Source organism: Oryza brachyantha, chromosome 3 (genome assembly GCF_000231095.2).
Source record: "Oryza brachyantha chromosome 3, ObraRS2, whole genome shotgun sequence".
In the NCBI taxonomy this organism is placed as follows: domain Eukaryota; kingdom Viridiplantae; phylum Streptophyta; class Magnoliopsida; order Poales; family Poaceae; genus Oryza; species Oryza brachyantha.
The window spans coordinates 24,752,953-24,769,678 of record NC_023165.2 but is presented as its reverse complement, the minus strand read 5'-3'; the positions used below and the strand labels follow the sequence as shown (position 1 = coordinate 24,769,678).

Below are 16,726 nucleotides of genomic sequence, written 5' to 3'. Positions count from 1 at the left end.
AGGACTATTATATTTTCCCATTATATATATATCTCTTGTAAGCTATATGAAAAAGGTGTGATGACCCCTTGTATTTCCCAGCGTGGTAATCATCACTTTAGAGTGGTTATTACCGGTTGTCACCCGTGGTTTTTTCCCGTAAGAGTTTTCACGTTAAACCTGTGTCTCGGTTATGCCGAACAACTTTAAATCTAGATTTTTCTCTCCACGTAGATAATGAATAAAAATAAAGATGTTTTGTATGGACTGCTGAAACACGATTTTATCATTTATCCTCCGCTTTATACTGAATAAACATGAGATAGATGGCCACCACACCCTTAGGACAAGTGCCAAGTTTTGTAAGGTAGGCTAAGAGCATCCTCAGCAACTCATTTAAATTTAGTCATCCATATATTTATTTGGATGATCATCTAAAACAGTTTTATTATTTATATCTCTTTGTACTCTAGCAGATCATCTATATATGACATCCTCCATATCTCTTTGGAGAATAGAGAGAGAACATCTAAATATAGATAATATCTAAAAATAAAGGATACGATAAATATTCTGTTGAAGTTTTACTTTTATTCTTTATCCTCTGTCTTAAAAAAGATAAGATAGAATAGCTGTCGAAGATGTAAAGCTAAAGCTGAGCTACACTCCAACGCAGCAAAGATCTGGAATATGCCACTCCGGCAGTCCGGCTGTCCGGCAGGAGAGCGCCCTCGAGGCATTCCGTGGTTGCCAGTTTGCCACTGCCCGACGAGTGGGCCCGGGCCCCCCGGGTAAACTCCAAAACCCCGGAAAGGAACAGCAGCGACAGCGAGCGAAGTCTCAACGGCGCGCGGAGGCGAACGTGTGTGTGTGGACGTCCGCCCTCGCGCCGGATAGCGTGGCGCAGCCGAGCGGGAAAAACCCCACTCGTCACGCCGCCCTACCACCCACTGACGGTCCGTCCCCACCTTCGCGTGGGGCCCACGCGGCAGTGATAGGGTGGGGTGTGTCATGCACGTCACGTGGGGAAGCGCGCGGCTTAAAGCGTCGGCCTCGCCTCCGGCCGCGGCCGCGGCCGTGTCCTGCTGGAAAGTCGTACGAGCTCACGGGGGGCAGGCGGCGAAGGCGAGCTTTGGATTGGGAAGGATCACCACCCGTCTCTCTCTCTCTCTCTCTCTCTCTCTCCGGCATTGCGAGGCGGCGGAGAGGGAGGTAGCTAGCGCCGTCGGCGGTGATGGACCTGCGCGTGGCCGCCCCTGCCTCCGTGGGCGCGGCGGCGCGGTGCGGCGCGAGACTGGCGAGGCCGTGCCCGGTCCGGGCGCTGGGAGGAGGAGGAGGAGGAGGACGGAGGTCGCGGTTATCCGTGCGGATGTCCGTCGCGACCACCGAGGCCGCCTCCGCCGCCGTAGCCGTGGGCGCCGTCAGTGCACCTGCTCCTCGCAGTCTCGATCGCTCTCCGCTTGCTTGATTTCGTCTCTGTGACTAACGCCGGCGGTGTGTGTGGGTGTTGCAGTCGGAGGACGCGGCGTTGGAGGCCCGCGACGCGAAGACGGTGGTGGCGGTCATCCTCGGCGGCGGCGCGGGGACGAGGCTGTTCCCGCTTACCAAGCGCAGGGCCAAACCCGCGGTGAGCGCAAAAGCACAAACACCTTAGTCACGGTTTCTTCCCCTGCCGAACACCCAGCGAATGCGAGTAAACTGTCAGCTGTGCAAAGTGTTAAATATTGAGATCTCTTAAATATTTTGTATTTTGCAGGTGCCCATCGGTGGAGCGTATAGGCTGATCGACGTGCCGATGAGCAACTGCATAAACAGCGGCATCAACAAGGTGTACATCCTCACCCAGTTCAACTCGGCGTCGCTCAACCGGCACCTCTCCCGGGCGTATAATTTCAGCAATGGCGTCGCGTTTGGAGATGGGTTCGTCGAGGTGCCCAAATTCAGCAAATGTCTTCTTTAGGGGGATTATGCTTAGTGTTACTTCAGTTATCTGATGAAAAGGGATAACAAAATGGAACTTGGTGTTTAATTCAGGTTCTAGCAGCAACTCAGACGCCTGGTTCGGAGGGCAAGAGGTGGTTTCAGGGTACAGCTGACGCTGTTCGGCAATTTGATTGGCTGTTTGACGTACGTCTTTTTTTATCAGATATATGTGGGATATGCAGTGCTTAATTTTGCCGTCTTTTTGGAGCTTTTGATTCAATGCAGTGACCGAAAGACATCTTTAACTCTGCACTGCACCTAGTCTGTTGCATATTTTGCGTGTTCAGAACCATTTTTTGTCTTTTTATAGGTGTTCAATTTGAGGACAATCAAATGAACTTCTCGATTATTCCTTGTTATCTCATCCTGACATTCTACTGAAGAACCACATCATGTTCTTACGTATAATTAATGCATCATGCTGTCATTTTGTAGGATGCCAAGGCTAAAGACATCGATGATGTCCTGATTCTTTCTGGTGATCATCTCTACCGTATGGACTACATGGACTTTGTTCAGGTAAATTATCTGTACATACATCAATTATCGCAGCTGTCTGTTAAAAGTTATATATTTCAATTGGTTTTGGGGATTCAATTTATAGAGTCATCGGCAAAGAGGTGCGGACATCAGCATCTGTTGCTTGCCTATTGACGACAGGTGATTCTCTTTACATTTTATAACTTCGTACATGAACAATGAAGAGACAGACCTCTTATAGTCTGATACAAGGTTTCAGATAAATTGAACTGTTTTCTTTGGTAAGAGAAAAGTTTGAATTTGATAATATCCTAACTCTCTTTCACGTGCCTATTTAATCCTTGTCAGCCGGGCATCTGATTTTGGTTTAATGAAGATAGATGACACAGGAAGAGTTATTGCATTCAGTGAAAAACCGAAAGGAGATGATTTGAAGGCAATGGTAAATCATATATTTTTCTTCATACCACCCTCCAGTCTTCTATACATATTGGAATCATATTCTAAATGGCCCAATGCATCAGTTAGTGCTGCAGACAAAGAAAATAATTGATAATTTCGTCATACTTTTTTTTTTTTGTGCAGCAAGTTGACACCACGGTGCTAGGCTTGCCACAAGATGAAGCAGAAAAGAAGCCATACATAGCGTCAATGGGGGTCTATATATTTAAGAAAGAGATACTTCTAAATCTTTTGAGGTATGCCCATTCAACTCAATGGAGCTCACCGAAAATTCAGTAAAATACGCCACTTGATCATCCGACTATAAAGCGAACATCCATTCTACTGCCATTTCATTGAAATCTCAAGCTCAGTGATGCCACTAGTAGTAAACAAACCAGATCAATACAAAGATACACACGCATTTTGTGTATTCCGAAAAAAAAAAGCATTTTTTGTCTTCTGCTTATGTGGTATTGACTGCTATTAGGTCTTACTCTTTACCGCAATTGTTGTTAGGTCAGATGGCGTTTTCCCACTGCAAATGACTTTGGATCTGAAATCATTCCTGCTTCAGCAAAAGAAATCAACGTAAAGGTAAGGATTTAACATTATAAGTTCCATTTAGTACTGTTCTCTATCACTACACTAGCGGCATTCAACTAAAGCAATTTCATTCAATTGTAATACTGCATATCTATGATAAGTTCTTGTTTTTCTTAAAATAAACTTCTGGATCATGTCAAAAATTAGTCTTGAACATTTCAGGCACAGTTGTAATCTTGATGTCATTGCAGGCATATCTTTTCAATGATTACTGGGAAGACATAGGCACTATTAAATCTTTCTTTGAAGCGAATCTTGCCCTTGCTGAACAGGTAAGCTTTACTAATACAAAACTGCCGTTTTATCTTTATTCCTGCAGTCTATATTCCTCTAATAAACATGTAATTGTAGACACTGCAAATTGTTCACCATCCTAGCAAAAATCGACTTACTTTTCCCCACCGTGTTTCTTTATGTTATTAGTTTTTATGTATAATTTTATGATAAGTGTTAATACTAACTAGGTATGAGAATATTTTTTCTTAAAAAAAGATCAAATAAAAACTTGAGTTCTCTGTAACTTATGATCATCCCGGCTAAAAACTTATTATCATTTTTTAAAACCATTTATGCAGCCTCCAAGGTTCAGCTTTTATGATGCTAATAAACCCATGTACACATCACGGAGAAACTTACCACCATCTATGATCAATAATAGTAAGGTATGTGATACCCTATCCGAACTAGCCTGTATCCCTTTCTGTGCTATTTTGGTTCCCAAATATTCCTTATATCACTTTTGACGCATGTATCCAATTAACAATCCATTATTATCTAAAAATGTAGCAATGCATTGTGTCCTGGTTCCGTGCCTTTGCTTGCTTGCTTAATATTTACTCTAAGGAAGTTGTTTAATATTGTATTTAGAGGTTCATTAACCATTCTTTTAAAATCAATTCTGCTGGCATGCCATCTAATACTGTCTAAACCATTGCAGATCACTGATTCAATCATTTCCCATGGATGTTTCTTGGATAACTGCAGGATAGAGCACAGTGTTGTTGGAATCCGTTCTAGGATAGGTTCCAATGTGCACCTCAAGGTCAGATAGTTTCATTTTTCACTGCTAGAGGCAAATAAGCCTTCCACAGTTACATCAAATGTTCTGTATCATTGTCCTGCACCTACAGGATACAGTAATGCTCGGTGCTGATTTCTATGAAACTGATCTGGAAAGAGGAGAACTGCTAGCTGAAGGAAAGGTTCCAATTGGGATCGGGGAGAATACGAAGATTCAGTATGAATACATATTTACTACATCTTAGCTTATTGGCACATCAATTTAGACCTTACCTTTTCATTATTTTCTGACACCTAATATCCCTGAAAAACTATTCGACTCGTAACGTCTCTCTTTATTCTTCTCTGAAGCAACTGCATAATAGACAAGAACGCGAGGATAGGGAAGAATGTGGCAATTACCAACTCTGAGGTATGCATAATCTCTGTTGTCCCTTCTAGCATGTTTCTGTTTTCTTTGAACAGTGCTATAATTATCAGATTGGCACCAACTAAAATCACCGAGTAGCTGCAACCTGAGAAAAATCTGGACCTCTGCCATTTTATGTGTTATATTGTTTTTTTTTTTGCTAATGGCAATGATAGTGTTTGCCAGCTTTGGAATTATTTCGTCTAATATATTACTATCAAGAGTTGATGCCATAAAAGAAAATGAAAATTTGATAAATCTGTGGTTGTGTGTTGGATCATTGCAGGGTGTACAGGAAGCAGACAGGACATCGGAAGGCTTCTACATCCGATCAGGCATCACGATCGTACTAAAGAATTCGATAATCGCAGATGGATTAGTCATATGAGGTGGAATGAAGCCCTCCCAATTCCACTAATCAAACCAGAAAAAAAAAAGAAGCCCGATCATGACCATTTCCATCAGGAATAGAATAAACCGCCAGAGTTCTTTGTACTGTCACAATAAGTTGGATAGAATCCAAGAGCTTCTGCTTGTCTGTACAACATCATTCTGTCTCGTCGAATCTACCGTGTTGCTTTCACTTTTTTCACAACGAAACATGCCCCATGAAGCTCGATTCATCACCAAGATTTCATGATCTGGTATTCCAAATAATCTGCAAGCAAAACAAAGCAAACATGAATAGATGAATGAATGAATCTACAGGCGCAATGCGGCAAAGACTAGAAAAGAGAGTTTGGCTCCAAATACGTATTTAAGGTTCGAAGGCGTAAGCCTGGAATACGTAAACTGCGTACATCCATCCTCGAGACAGACAGACAGACACGACGTACAAAAACGGTGCGTATATATCCGTCACACGTGTGCGCCTCCCACCCCATCCGCCACACGTGCGCGCGAACGGAGCCCGTTTCTCTCCGCCCCACCCTTCGCTGGTCCGCGCGCCCGCCTCATCCCCACCGTCCGATCCCCAGCCGATGGCGGCGGAGCCCCCGGCGGACGGCCGCGATCCCCCGGCGGAAGACGACGGCGCCGCCTCCGCCGGCGACGGCGGCGCGGCGGAGTCGTCCGCGGCGGAGGCGCTCCTGAGCGCGGCGTCGGAGCAGCTGACGCTCGTGTACCAGGGGGAGGTCTACGTCTTCGACCCCGTCCCGCCCCAAAAGGTCGCGCCCTTTTGCACCCTTCCAAAAAAAATTTGTTCTCCATCGCGTCCGTTTGGGTTCTTAGCTCCGACGAGGGGTTGACTTTGCGCGCGTTGGGCGTGGGAGATTGGCGAGGGTGGCTGCGGGGCGCCGAATTGCACCCGGGAATTTGCGTTTCGTTGCTGATACTGCCTAGTTTTTCGAGGAGGCGGAGTCCTCGCGATGGATTTGGTTGTCTCCCTCGATTCTGAATGTGCTGTTGCGGTCGAATGGGGGGCCATGGAGATTAGCATGCATGTTTCCTCCGATTGCACCAAGCAAGCGGCCCTTTTTGGTGTTATTGGTCGATTTGATGGATAAGTTGCCCATTTTTGTTTCGTTTAGGTTCAGCGAAGGTTTGATCGCGTCCTCGTTGAATTCCACCAGAGAATGTGTCCTCTGCGACGTTGCGAAGTAATTGTTTGGTTGATCGTCTAGGAAACAGTCTATTATTCTAGATAAATTTATTGTTTTACTTATTTTTATACGTATGTCAGTTGATTGTACGCTGTTTTTTTTTTGGTGTGTGGAATTTAGTTCTGTGTGCTTGTCTGCTTGATTTGCTATATCTCATCATTTTCTACTGACTTTCTGATCATTTTCTATTTGACTTTCTACAGAAAGTGAAGGTTTTCTTAGATAGATTTGACCTTTGTTGCCTTCTTTCATGTCTTTTTAGTGACTATATACTTTTGGTGAACTTGAGGACAGGGCACTAGTTTAAATGCTGTATCATCTGTTTTATTTATTTGAATGCATTCCCAGCATGTTGAATGGAGATAATAACTTGACTGTCTAATGAACCAATAGTACCATCACCGATCACTTGTTCAGTTGTTCTGTTTGTTCCTTTTCTTTCCTATGTTTCATTTGCAAATGTGTAGTGTCACAGACCACAGCTGAGCAGCCAACATAATTTTTTTAGCTTTTATAGGATAATAGCCTATGTAGGGCATGTTTTGGGCTATAATTGTCACTACTTTGTCCCCATTGACATTGCTAGGAGTAGCAGGTATCTGTCCCAATTGTATTGCTCAGACTCATATGTTGGTTACATTCAGTTATTCAAAGAAGGGGCCCATCTACTCTGTTCCACTTGATCTGCACTGATGTGTTTTTTATTTTTATTTTTAATTCACAAGCTTAGAAAATTACCTTTCATGAATCAAATGGTACTGGAAGAATATATTCTTTGCACATTAAAAATGTTGTGTTCCTTTAGTTATCAGTGTTTGGGATTGAAGTAATGAATACTTGAATATGCTAGAAGTAATTGAAATGAAATCAGCACTAAAAAGACCTGAATAGTGTGCAAAGCATGTTTGATGTGGTTCTCGGTTAAGGGGGAATAGCTTGTTACTTCTTTTTTTGAGGGAATGTACAGTATACTTCTTGTGATTACTTCTGGTGGTTCTGGGGATTTGAGGAAGAATTCTTGAACTCTGACTTTTCTTAATCGGGAAGTTGGAGTCATCTAATTCTTAAGGAGATGCCATCTGGAGTAATCTGTGGTTCTGTCAACCTCATGGCTGTGATATATTTTTTTTCTAAAAGAATTGCTTTCATTTGGTCCAATACTTACAAAGTTACAAGGTGGTTTTGCATACCTTATAATACAAATGGCTTGAGGGAAAATTGACCTTATTTATCATTTGCTTGGCTCTAGTTCGTTATCTCAAATGCAGTTTTTATTTTTTTTATTCAAGAGAGTATCTTTGACCTTGCAATGATGAGAAGCCTTCTAGAATCATTTATAGTGAAAAACTTCATTGGTGGCTTGGTGCATCCATGACCATGAAACAAGAAGATATAACATATCTAGAAACACAGTTCTGTTAGTAAGAATTTCATCTATTATGTTGAGATAATTTACTGGCTATTTCGAATGAAGTATAAGCTAGTAAAATTGGCTTGAAATAAATGTAAACCAAATGAGCCATGTATAAATTGCTGGCTGATTCCGGTAATGAGAATAAGGATGTTATGTTTGTGCACATAGTTAACATTGTATGGACACACTCCCCTGGCAAATAAGCATCACACGGTTAAAATGGTCACTTCTTCCCAGCTGATGTATGCACTGCATGACCTTGGTCAAGGTGATGCACCATATCTGATCTGTATTCCCTCTCTTTTTTCAGCTTTTCCTGTGCCATGAATCAGTTGTGATGCGACCGTAGTAAAATTTCAAGGGTGGACATGTGCTTATGTTATATTGTTACTATTGATGAGCTGATATTCTTTGGCTTTCATATGTCCATGTCAACTGTAGTTGCTATACTTGATTAACTGTTATGTTAGTGTTATACAGGTTCAGGCTGTTCTTTTGGTACTGGGAGGGTCCGACATTCCTCCTGGTTTAGTAAGCATGGCTGTACCTACTACATTCGATGAAAAGGTATCCATGTACTGTAGAATCTCTACATGAAGATTGTTTGACTATTTTTAGTTTCTTCTAAAGCTTTTCCTGTATCATGTGTGCAGAGTACAACCGTGGCTGCCAGAAGGGTTGCTTCCTTGATGAGGTTTCGTGAGAAGAGGAAGGAAAGATGTTTTGATAAGAAAATAAGATACAGTGTGCGTAAGGAGGTTGCTCAAAAGTATGGACTCAACTCATGTCCATGCTCTTCCCTGTTGTCTAAAATATACATGTGCTGAACATATTTGAACCATCATAATTTGCAGGGTGAAAGCATATGAACTTTTAAATGGCATTCCTGACTTGCTAATTTAATGTCGCAATGTCTGCCACACCAAATTCAAATGTTGCAATGTTCTCATTATTAAGTCTACAGGGTAGGATAATTACCATCTTCTTGGATTCATATACGTATTACACTTTGGAAGAAGGCATGTTTTCATTGCTTTGTTATACTTTTAGCCCATTGAAATGGTGATGAACGGCAGCTTTTATATACTAATAAACCGGAGTTTTACCTGATTCTTGTTGCATAAACCTTATCTTGCAAGATAATAAACCAAGATGGGGATATATCTCCGGTGACTAGTACTTGCTTTTATTTCCCATCTAGCATATCTGTTATGATGTCAATCGTTCTTGAATAGTTATAGAGGGAATAGTAATGACTCAGAATTATTTTGAATAGCAACAAATAACAGTATAAAACCATGGATCATGGAACAATTGTGTCTTACAGAATACCGGTGCAATATAGGTTCGTTACATTTTAATTTGATTTGCAATGTGAAATTGCTAAGATTCATGGTTGTCATATGCAAAATGAATGCTTACATAACTTTATTCCAACTGGTTATGAAAAACTTGTTCTTGATGCTTTTTCCCCATTTAAGATTGGGTTGCTCTGGATAAAGCAATCAACTTGGACCTATGCAACTCTATAATAATTTATTCTCTTGGTTGAGGCAGTCAACACAGGATTGCTGTTGAGCTATTCTTCTATAACAATTTATTTTGTTTCAGATGTTGTAATATACACATTATTGTTGTCAGGATGAAACGACGTAAAGGCCAGTTTGCTGGAAGGGCAGACTTCGGTGATGGTTCGTGTTCCTCTGCACCATGTGGCTCCACAGCCAATGGCGAGGATGATCATATCCGAGAAACGCAGTGAGTTAGTTGTCAACTGTGTGTATGTGCAAGTCATGTTACATCAATTCCAGATGCTTGAAGGATCTGCCTGTATATATTGTGTACTGATGTTGGTTTGCCCTCCTAGTTGCCAAAATTGTGGCATCAGCTCAAGGCTTACTCCAGCAATGCGCCGCGGGCCAGCTGGTCCAAGGTCCCTGTGTAATGCCTGTGGCCTAATGTGGGCAAACAAGGTAATTTCCTTTCTTTATGAACACTGCTACCTGTTTTGTTTGCTCTTTTTTTACTGAATATGTTCGACTCATTTACAAGTTGCCTAAATAACTATTGGTGTTTATCATCCCTTCTAACCTCATTGCTACTGCTAATTCTAAAAAAAAACACTCAGGGCACCCTAAGAAGTCCTTTGAATGCCCCCAAAATGATTGTGCAGCATCCTGCCGATCTGAGTAAAACGGTGTGTTATGTCTGCAATTTATAAACTTGGCTTACCTGAACATTTCACTTGTGATTTATTAGCGTTTCTCATTTCACAGGGTGATACAGATGACAGCAAAACAAATCTTCATGCTGAGCGTAACCAAACGACCACCAAAATTGACTCTGAGATGTAAGCACTCCATATTTACTACATCTTAAATCACTTCCAGGAGTTCTTCCCTCGAAAAAAATCACTTCCTAAAAGCTAAATGCCATAGGCTTGAGTTGTCGATCAAATACAATCATGTAATAATTTACAAAGGCACCCTAAAGTTGTTGATCAAATACAATCATGTAATAATTTACAAAGGCACCCTAAACACGAGCCTCTAATCCTGGGACTTAAAATTACCATGGTCGGGTTTTAGTGGAAATTTTCAACAGGCTTGCAGTTGCAGCCTTATTGATGCATATGCTGCCTATAGAACTTCTCTGACGTATGGGTAAGTTCCTCAAAACACAATTTCTTGACCATCTAGTTTCTTCATCAGGGTGGCAGAGCAGGAGCAGAAGGCAGACGTGTTGCCACCACCAACCAAAGAAGAAGATAGCATGGCTACTTCGTGACAAATGTTCAGATGCGTGTGTATAAAAATTGATACGTAGGTTATTTTTCAGAAACCCCTGACTTTAGGATGGTACATAAGGCAACAGAACTAACAAGATCAAAGCTCCCGCTGCGAAAGATGCACGCAGCGGCGCGCCATATTTATCCCATCCGTGTGTTGTTGTTGTTGTACCCTACTCACTCATTCTGTACGATTTGAGCACAGCTGAGTAATACAGTTCTGTTTTGATCGCGGATGTCAGCTAGTAATTTCTGACGTAGAACAAAGTTTCATTCTGGCTAGTTCGTAGTTGTGATATGCAATAGTGTTGTACTGTTGTAGATTTCACTCGGTTCATGGTACAGAGTTGTGAGTATGTGACCGATGCAAAATCACTTTGCTTGGAAAGTGGAAACAAAGCCCTTTTTGAGTGGGTTTTTATAGTCTGATCGAAGGAGGAAAACTAGAAAGCGATTAAAAGGAATTTGAAATTAATTTTAAAAATAATTTCTACTTTATGGGACACGGAGTGGAATTCAAAATTCAATAACAAGGAAAAAACACTGTTTTTCGAGAAGAGAACAGAAGAAGCAAAAATACATCTGAATAACCGCTAAATTTACTGTACATGATTGTACTCCCTCTTACCTTATTTGACTGATTACCTTATTTAAAATTTATGTACAATTATACAAAACTATAACTCATTCTTAAAATTTCTTTAGTAACAAATTAAATCATAACAAAATAATTACTAAGTATATAAAATTTTAAATAAAAAATTAATATAAAAGTAAACTACGTTAAATAAAAAAAACATTTGACATGCTATTATTATAAGTTATTTTGGAACGGTCCAAGCAAACCAGAGTTGGGCGATCAAACGTGCCAGCCCAATACGTAGAAGCATGTTGTTGGGCGCCGGCCTCCGGAAATTACCATTCGGCCCACCCTTAATTCGACCGAGTTCTGGCCTTCCTGGGAGCCGCCGCTCCAGAGCAAGAGGAGCAGAGGAAGGCACCGGCGACGCCCGAGATGCCGCCGGGAGTCTCACCGGCGTCCGCGGAGGCTTGGACATGGGAGAACGCCGCCGCAGGAGCCGCCGCGGGCTTCGCCACCGTCGCGACCCTCCACCCGCTCGACGTCGTCCGCACCCGCTTCCAAGGTAAAACCCACCCCCTCCCCTCCCCCAAAGCCTTCGAATCCTAGGAGAGGTGGAGACCCGGTCAGTCGGTAACCGTGCGTGTGGATGTATGTGCAGTGAGCGGCGGGAGGGGATGCTCCGACGTGCCGCCCTACAGGAACACGGCGCACGCTGTGTACACCATCGCACGATCTGAGGTGTGAATCCCTATAGCAAATTGTTCTGTTCGTTTCGTGGGTGCATTAAGTGGCGTTCCATCTTTGGGTTTATCGTTTTTCTGGCTTTAATTGTTCGTTTAGTGTAGAAATTAACAGGCTCCCTCAAAATTGGAAAACGACTTGCCCAATATATGAACCGGGTTGCTTAATTTTTTTGTAGAAAAAAATTCTCCAAGACTGACAAGTATAGTTTCATTCTTAAAATAAGCTCTAAGTTGTTGAGCTTGTGCTTGGGTATGTTTGTAGAGAGCAGATGTTACGCCTATACAGATATGGAGTATACAATAATGTGAATTGTGAAACTTTGGATATGCTATATGCAAATGGAAATCCTCCTTGATTAATATGTATGGATGCTATGCGTGTAAAGAATGCTTGCTTGTTATTATAAATTTTTAACTAGCAATTGTACGGAAATCTCTACTGGCTATAACACTTGATATTACTGAATTGTTTGTTGTAAGAATTTTGACTGGACTGTGGCTCTTTCGCTTCTAATAAGTTCCTGGTATGCAAAGTTGAGTTGCATTGATTGAGTTGGCTGTTTGTAGGGCCTCAAAGGACTTTATGCAGGCTTTTATCCAGCAGTTCTTGGATCAACTGTTTCCTGGGGGCTATATTTCTTTTTGTAAGTTATCTCAATTCGTTTTTTTAAATAATTGTAGCAAGATGTGTGCTGAAGTAAGTTGCATATTTCTGGATTTAAATTCACATTTTCTCCTATCAAAGAACTTCATCGTGCTGAGTGCTGACTCCAATTTGGATGCTCACTATTTACCCATTAGATTTCACCTTACTATATTACCAGCACTTTGGCTGACTTAAGATCAATCATGACAGTTATAACAGAGCTAAACAAAGGTACTTACAAGGGAAAGATGATCAGCTCCGTCCAGTCCACCATCTGGTCTCAGCTGCAGAAGCAGGTGCTTTGGTTCGTACAAAAACTTTTGAACTTTCAAGAAAACAATGTTAAATATCATTGGATCAGATCTAAGATAATTTTATTGAGCTTTGAATAAGAACTTAGCATCGATGTTATTAAGTTCTTTAAAGTTTAAAGGTAATCGGTTTTGCTGTTATGGTATGCATAACCTTGGCATTTTTTTCAAATAACCAACATTTTTTTCTTAGTGTTATTACTTACATATGTTGTATTTCGTTATTCCGAAAAGAAATTATTTGTTCATTATTCAGGTTTGCCTGTTTACAAACCCCATATGGCTGGTAAAAACAAGACTGCAACTACAAACACCTAGCCATCACACCTCAAGATATTCCGGATTTTCTGGTAATGTTTGCTTTCTTCACTGCTTTTCTGCTAAAGAAGTACTCACAATTATACCTAAGGTATAACAGAGTAATTTTCAAATCGTATGAAGTCTAAATCAGAATCATGTTACATCAGCTAGTGCCGCATGCTCATTCTCAACTCTAGTTGACACCACCATTTTGAAGCAATTATTCCAAACCAGTGAAATACTTTTGACCAATGACTGATACATCTTCCTGTGAATTGTTTCTGTTCTTAATTGTTGTTTGGATTTCCTTTGCACTATATATTTAAATATTTAATTTTAATTTTGTGAATTTGCTTATTTGATCGCTGTAAGGCCAGATGCTTTGAGAACTATTCTGAAAGAGGAGGGATGGCTTGCGCTTTACAGAGGGCTTGGACCTGCGCTTTTGCTGGTATGTATTCTTTGTTATCTACTGCTAATTGAGTTTAGTCATCTCTATATTATAATCCTATAAACATATTCATATGATTGATAACCACATGAGGCTCAGTGTAATTCTAAATATGGAAAGGCAGCTGAGCATAGTGTTTTTGTGCAGTTTCTGTGACTTTTATGACCCCTTTATTTAATTGAGTGTAGTGCTTCTTTGATGTGCAACTATGAAACTATTTCTCCCATTGCTCCGTAGTTGCAACTGCTTATAAGCCAAAATTTGAATTTTAAAACTTGATTTTTTTTGTTTCTTTTCATCTTAGTTTATTTTTCACCTTTTGCTTCTGAGTCGCTATGAACACATAAAATTTTTACCCACAAATTATTTTTCGTTTGCAAAAACGCGGTTTCACTTCTTCCAAAAAGCGAATCGATGGGAGCCTATGTTTCTAGACAAAGTACTGAAGCTATTATTAACATCCAATATGTTATGGATTTGATTATTTCGGTGCAAAGTTGCACCTAAATATCAGCCTCAGTGTTTTATCTGATGTGTGATCAATCTAATGTATCTGTCAGTGCTCTAGGTAAGATCATCTTGTGATGCTTTTGCTGGATGGTATTGTTCATAACTGTAGTATTGTATCATGTTTAGTTACATACTTACGTGTTCTCTCATTGCTACCATTTTGATGTTGTGTGCCAGTCAATGTCTCAATTCCCCAGTTCTCTTACAAGTTTTATTCCCCTGTATTTCTTTATGAACTCATAGGATTTATGTCATAACAAATTTTTAATCTGCCAAACTAGGGTTGTGCTTATGATCGTTTTAGCTAACTTCTTGAATTTGACATGGTTTACAAATCTAATGTATCCCTTGATGTTTATCTATTGTGTCATGCTTGAAAGGTTAGTCATGGTGCGATACAGTTCACGGCCTATGAGGAACTTCGCAAAGCTGTGATATATGCAAAATGTAGACAGACAAGAACAGAGAACAGAACCTATGAGGATTCTTTGGTAACTGATCAAATCAAAAACTTGCTTCTGTTTTTACATTTGGTGCAATAATGCAGCATTTCTGTCACCTTAATTTTGTTCTGAAGCTTAGCACATTTGGTTCCAGTTATATGTTGCAAAAACATCCTCATCTGGCAGATAGGCTCCTACTGTACCTGATATGCCTTGATTTCATTCCTAACAGAATTCCATTGATTATGCGGCGCTTGGGGCTGGTTCAAAAGTAACTGCCATTCTGCTAACTTATCCTTACCAGGCAAATTCGTTTACTCTTCTTATTCTCATAAATTCAGCAGTATATCCTGCTTTCTTACTGAATGTATCAACTGAAAGTTATTGTATTTTCAGGTCATCCGAGCACGCCTGCAGGTTGCATATTTGAAGCTTTTTACCCCCATTCCATCTCTCTTGTGTTTTCATATATAATAATTGTATGCAATTTGCAGCAACGTCCTGGTAGTGATGGCACTCCAAAGTACACGGATGGCTGGCATGTAGTAAAAGAAACTGCTCGGTGAGGTTTTTAAGTTTACCATTAAATCTTCAAGAAAAGAATGTTTTACACAGCGTTACTCTGTAGATCCTGGTGTTAAACACAGTTCAAAACATTTTTCTTTCTTGTGCTGTATGCAACATGTAGGAACTTGAAGAGTTGAAGTTGTATACAGTAGATGGGCTTGCTGTGGGTTCTTTTAACTTCTTCCCCCTAGTTTTGCTACTTATCACCTCTATGTTTCACTAATCCACCAAATATTGAATTTGGAACATGGATATCTTATTTTATAGTTTAAACTTAAAAGTGGTCTAAGATGTGATTATCTTTCTGAATTTCTTTGCTGTCCTGCGTCTGCACGTAACAGTGCTTTGGATATTGATGTGCTCCAAATCAAGTAATACGCTGCTCCTTGGATTATCAAATTCCTTTTCAGGCATGAAGGTGTCCGCGGATTTTACAGGGGCATCACATCTAATCTGCTGAAAAATCTTCCGGCAGCTTCTCTTACATTTGTGGTGTATGAAAATGTCATCAAATTATTCAAAGCAGCGAAAGAGGAGACATAGTCGCAACTGTTCATAGGAGAGACAAGAAAACAAAATGAGCACCGTCGTCTGGAGTCCGAAGCAGTATTGATTTTCACTGCTACGCTATCGTCTCATCCATTTAACATGTGCAGACTGGAGAAATGTTATATGAGAAGCTGCGATTGACATGGTCGTCATAGATTTTGTTTTGAGCTACTTAATTTTTCATAGAGGAACATCAGTTTCTGTTTCATTTCGAATTAGTTCTTATGGTGTAGTCCAGTTGCATACTGTTTGGATCCTTGTAATGAGGGGCCTGGTGCCTGTGTACATTCATGTCTACGGCTGCACAGCAGAGTTTTAGCAGTTGCACAAATTCACTTTCTCAGCCGGAAGAAAATTGTATAGGGAGGGCCTTCCTGCTCCTCTCAAAAAGCCCTACCTCAGACAATGGCACGTTCCATGGTATCTACTTCCTTCGCCTTTTATTTATTTGACATAGTTAAATTTTAAGCCATTTGTCATATGAACAGTCAAACGTATCTAAAAGCTAGTGATATCTCTACTGCTTGAAAACAAAACAAACGATGTAGTCTGTCCTCTTTTCACCGTTGTCATGCAAAAACATCACTCCTCCGAAAGACTGAAAAAAATCAATGAGTCCTTAAAATAAACCGTTTTGTAGAGCCTACTATGAGTTGTATGAGAGATGTATTACTAGTTAAATACAAAATAAAAAGAATACCTTATAACAACCTTTCGTCCTTCCCAAAGGCCCAAGTGACCCTTTAAAATTTTTTTATTAGATAAATCTTTTTAGCAAATAATTTTATTACTAAACCACTGGATATTTTTTTTTCAAAACTAAACCTTTTGGTCACGCCAGTGTTGTAGCATGACAAGACAACACTATCACGCACGCAGCTTGGTCGGCGCCACTCATGCAT

At 40.6% G+C, this 16,726-nt stretch overlaps 3 protein-coding genes across 3 annotated transcripts; all 3 read left to right on the top strand.

Annotated features, from left to right (window-relative positions):
* Nucleotides 1-1,048: 1,048 nt before the first annotated feature.
* Nucleotides 1,049-5,539, top strand: LOC102704411 (glucose-1-phosphate adenylyltransferase large subunit 1, chloroplastic/amyloplastic). The gene is made up of 15 exons (XM_006651725.3): nt 1,049-1,399; nt 1,493-1,606; nt 1,736-1,909; nt 2,014-2,106; nt 2,398-2,481; nt 2,567-2,622; nt 2,791-2,884; nt 3,028-3,140; nt 3,408-3,480; nt 3,681-3,761; nt 4,065-4,151; nt 4,427-4,531; nt 4,620-4,726; nt 4,861-4,921; nt 5,205-5,539. Exons 1-15 carry the CDS (start codon nt 1,214-1,216, stop codon nt 5,304-5,306), a joined length of 1,530 nt encoding a protein of 509 aa, XP_006651788.2. The 5' UTR covers nt 1,049-1,213; the 3' UTR covers nt 5,307-5,539.
* Nucleotides 5,540-5,814: 275 nt separating this feature from the next.
* Nucleotides 5,815-11,093, top strand: LOC102704137 (GATA transcription factor 19). Its single transcript, XM_006651724.3, has 8 exons — nt 5,815-6,084; nt 8,414-8,500; nt 8,587-8,702; nt 9,575-9,691; nt 9,801-9,906; nt 10,062-10,130; nt 10,210-10,283; nt 10,645-11,093. Exons 1-8 carry the CDS (start codon nt 5,899-5,901, stop codon nt 10,718-10,720), a joined length of 831 nt encoding a protein of 276 aa, XP_006651787.3. The 5' UTR covers nt 5,815-5,898; the 3' UTR covers nt 10,721-11,093.
* Nucleotides 11,094-11,669: 576 nt separating this feature from the next.
* LOC102707659 (folate transporter 1, chloroplastic) lies at nt 11,670-16,254 on the top strand. The gene is made up of 11 exons (XM_006650485.3): nt 11,670-11,866; nt 11,963-12,042; nt 12,615-12,691; nt 12,904-12,997; nt 13,261-13,354; nt 13,682-13,755; nt 14,646-14,756; nt 14,941-15,012; nt 15,105-15,125; nt 15,203-15,270; nt 15,686-16,254. The coding sequence occupies exons 1-11, from the start codon at nt 11,737-11,739 to the stop codon at nt 15,816-15,818; spliced, it is 954 nt and encodes a 317-aa protein (XP_006650548.1). The 5' UTR covers nt 11,670-11,736; the 3' UTR covers nt 15,819-16,254.
* The last annotated feature ends 472 nt before the right edge of the window (nt 16,255-16,726 follow it).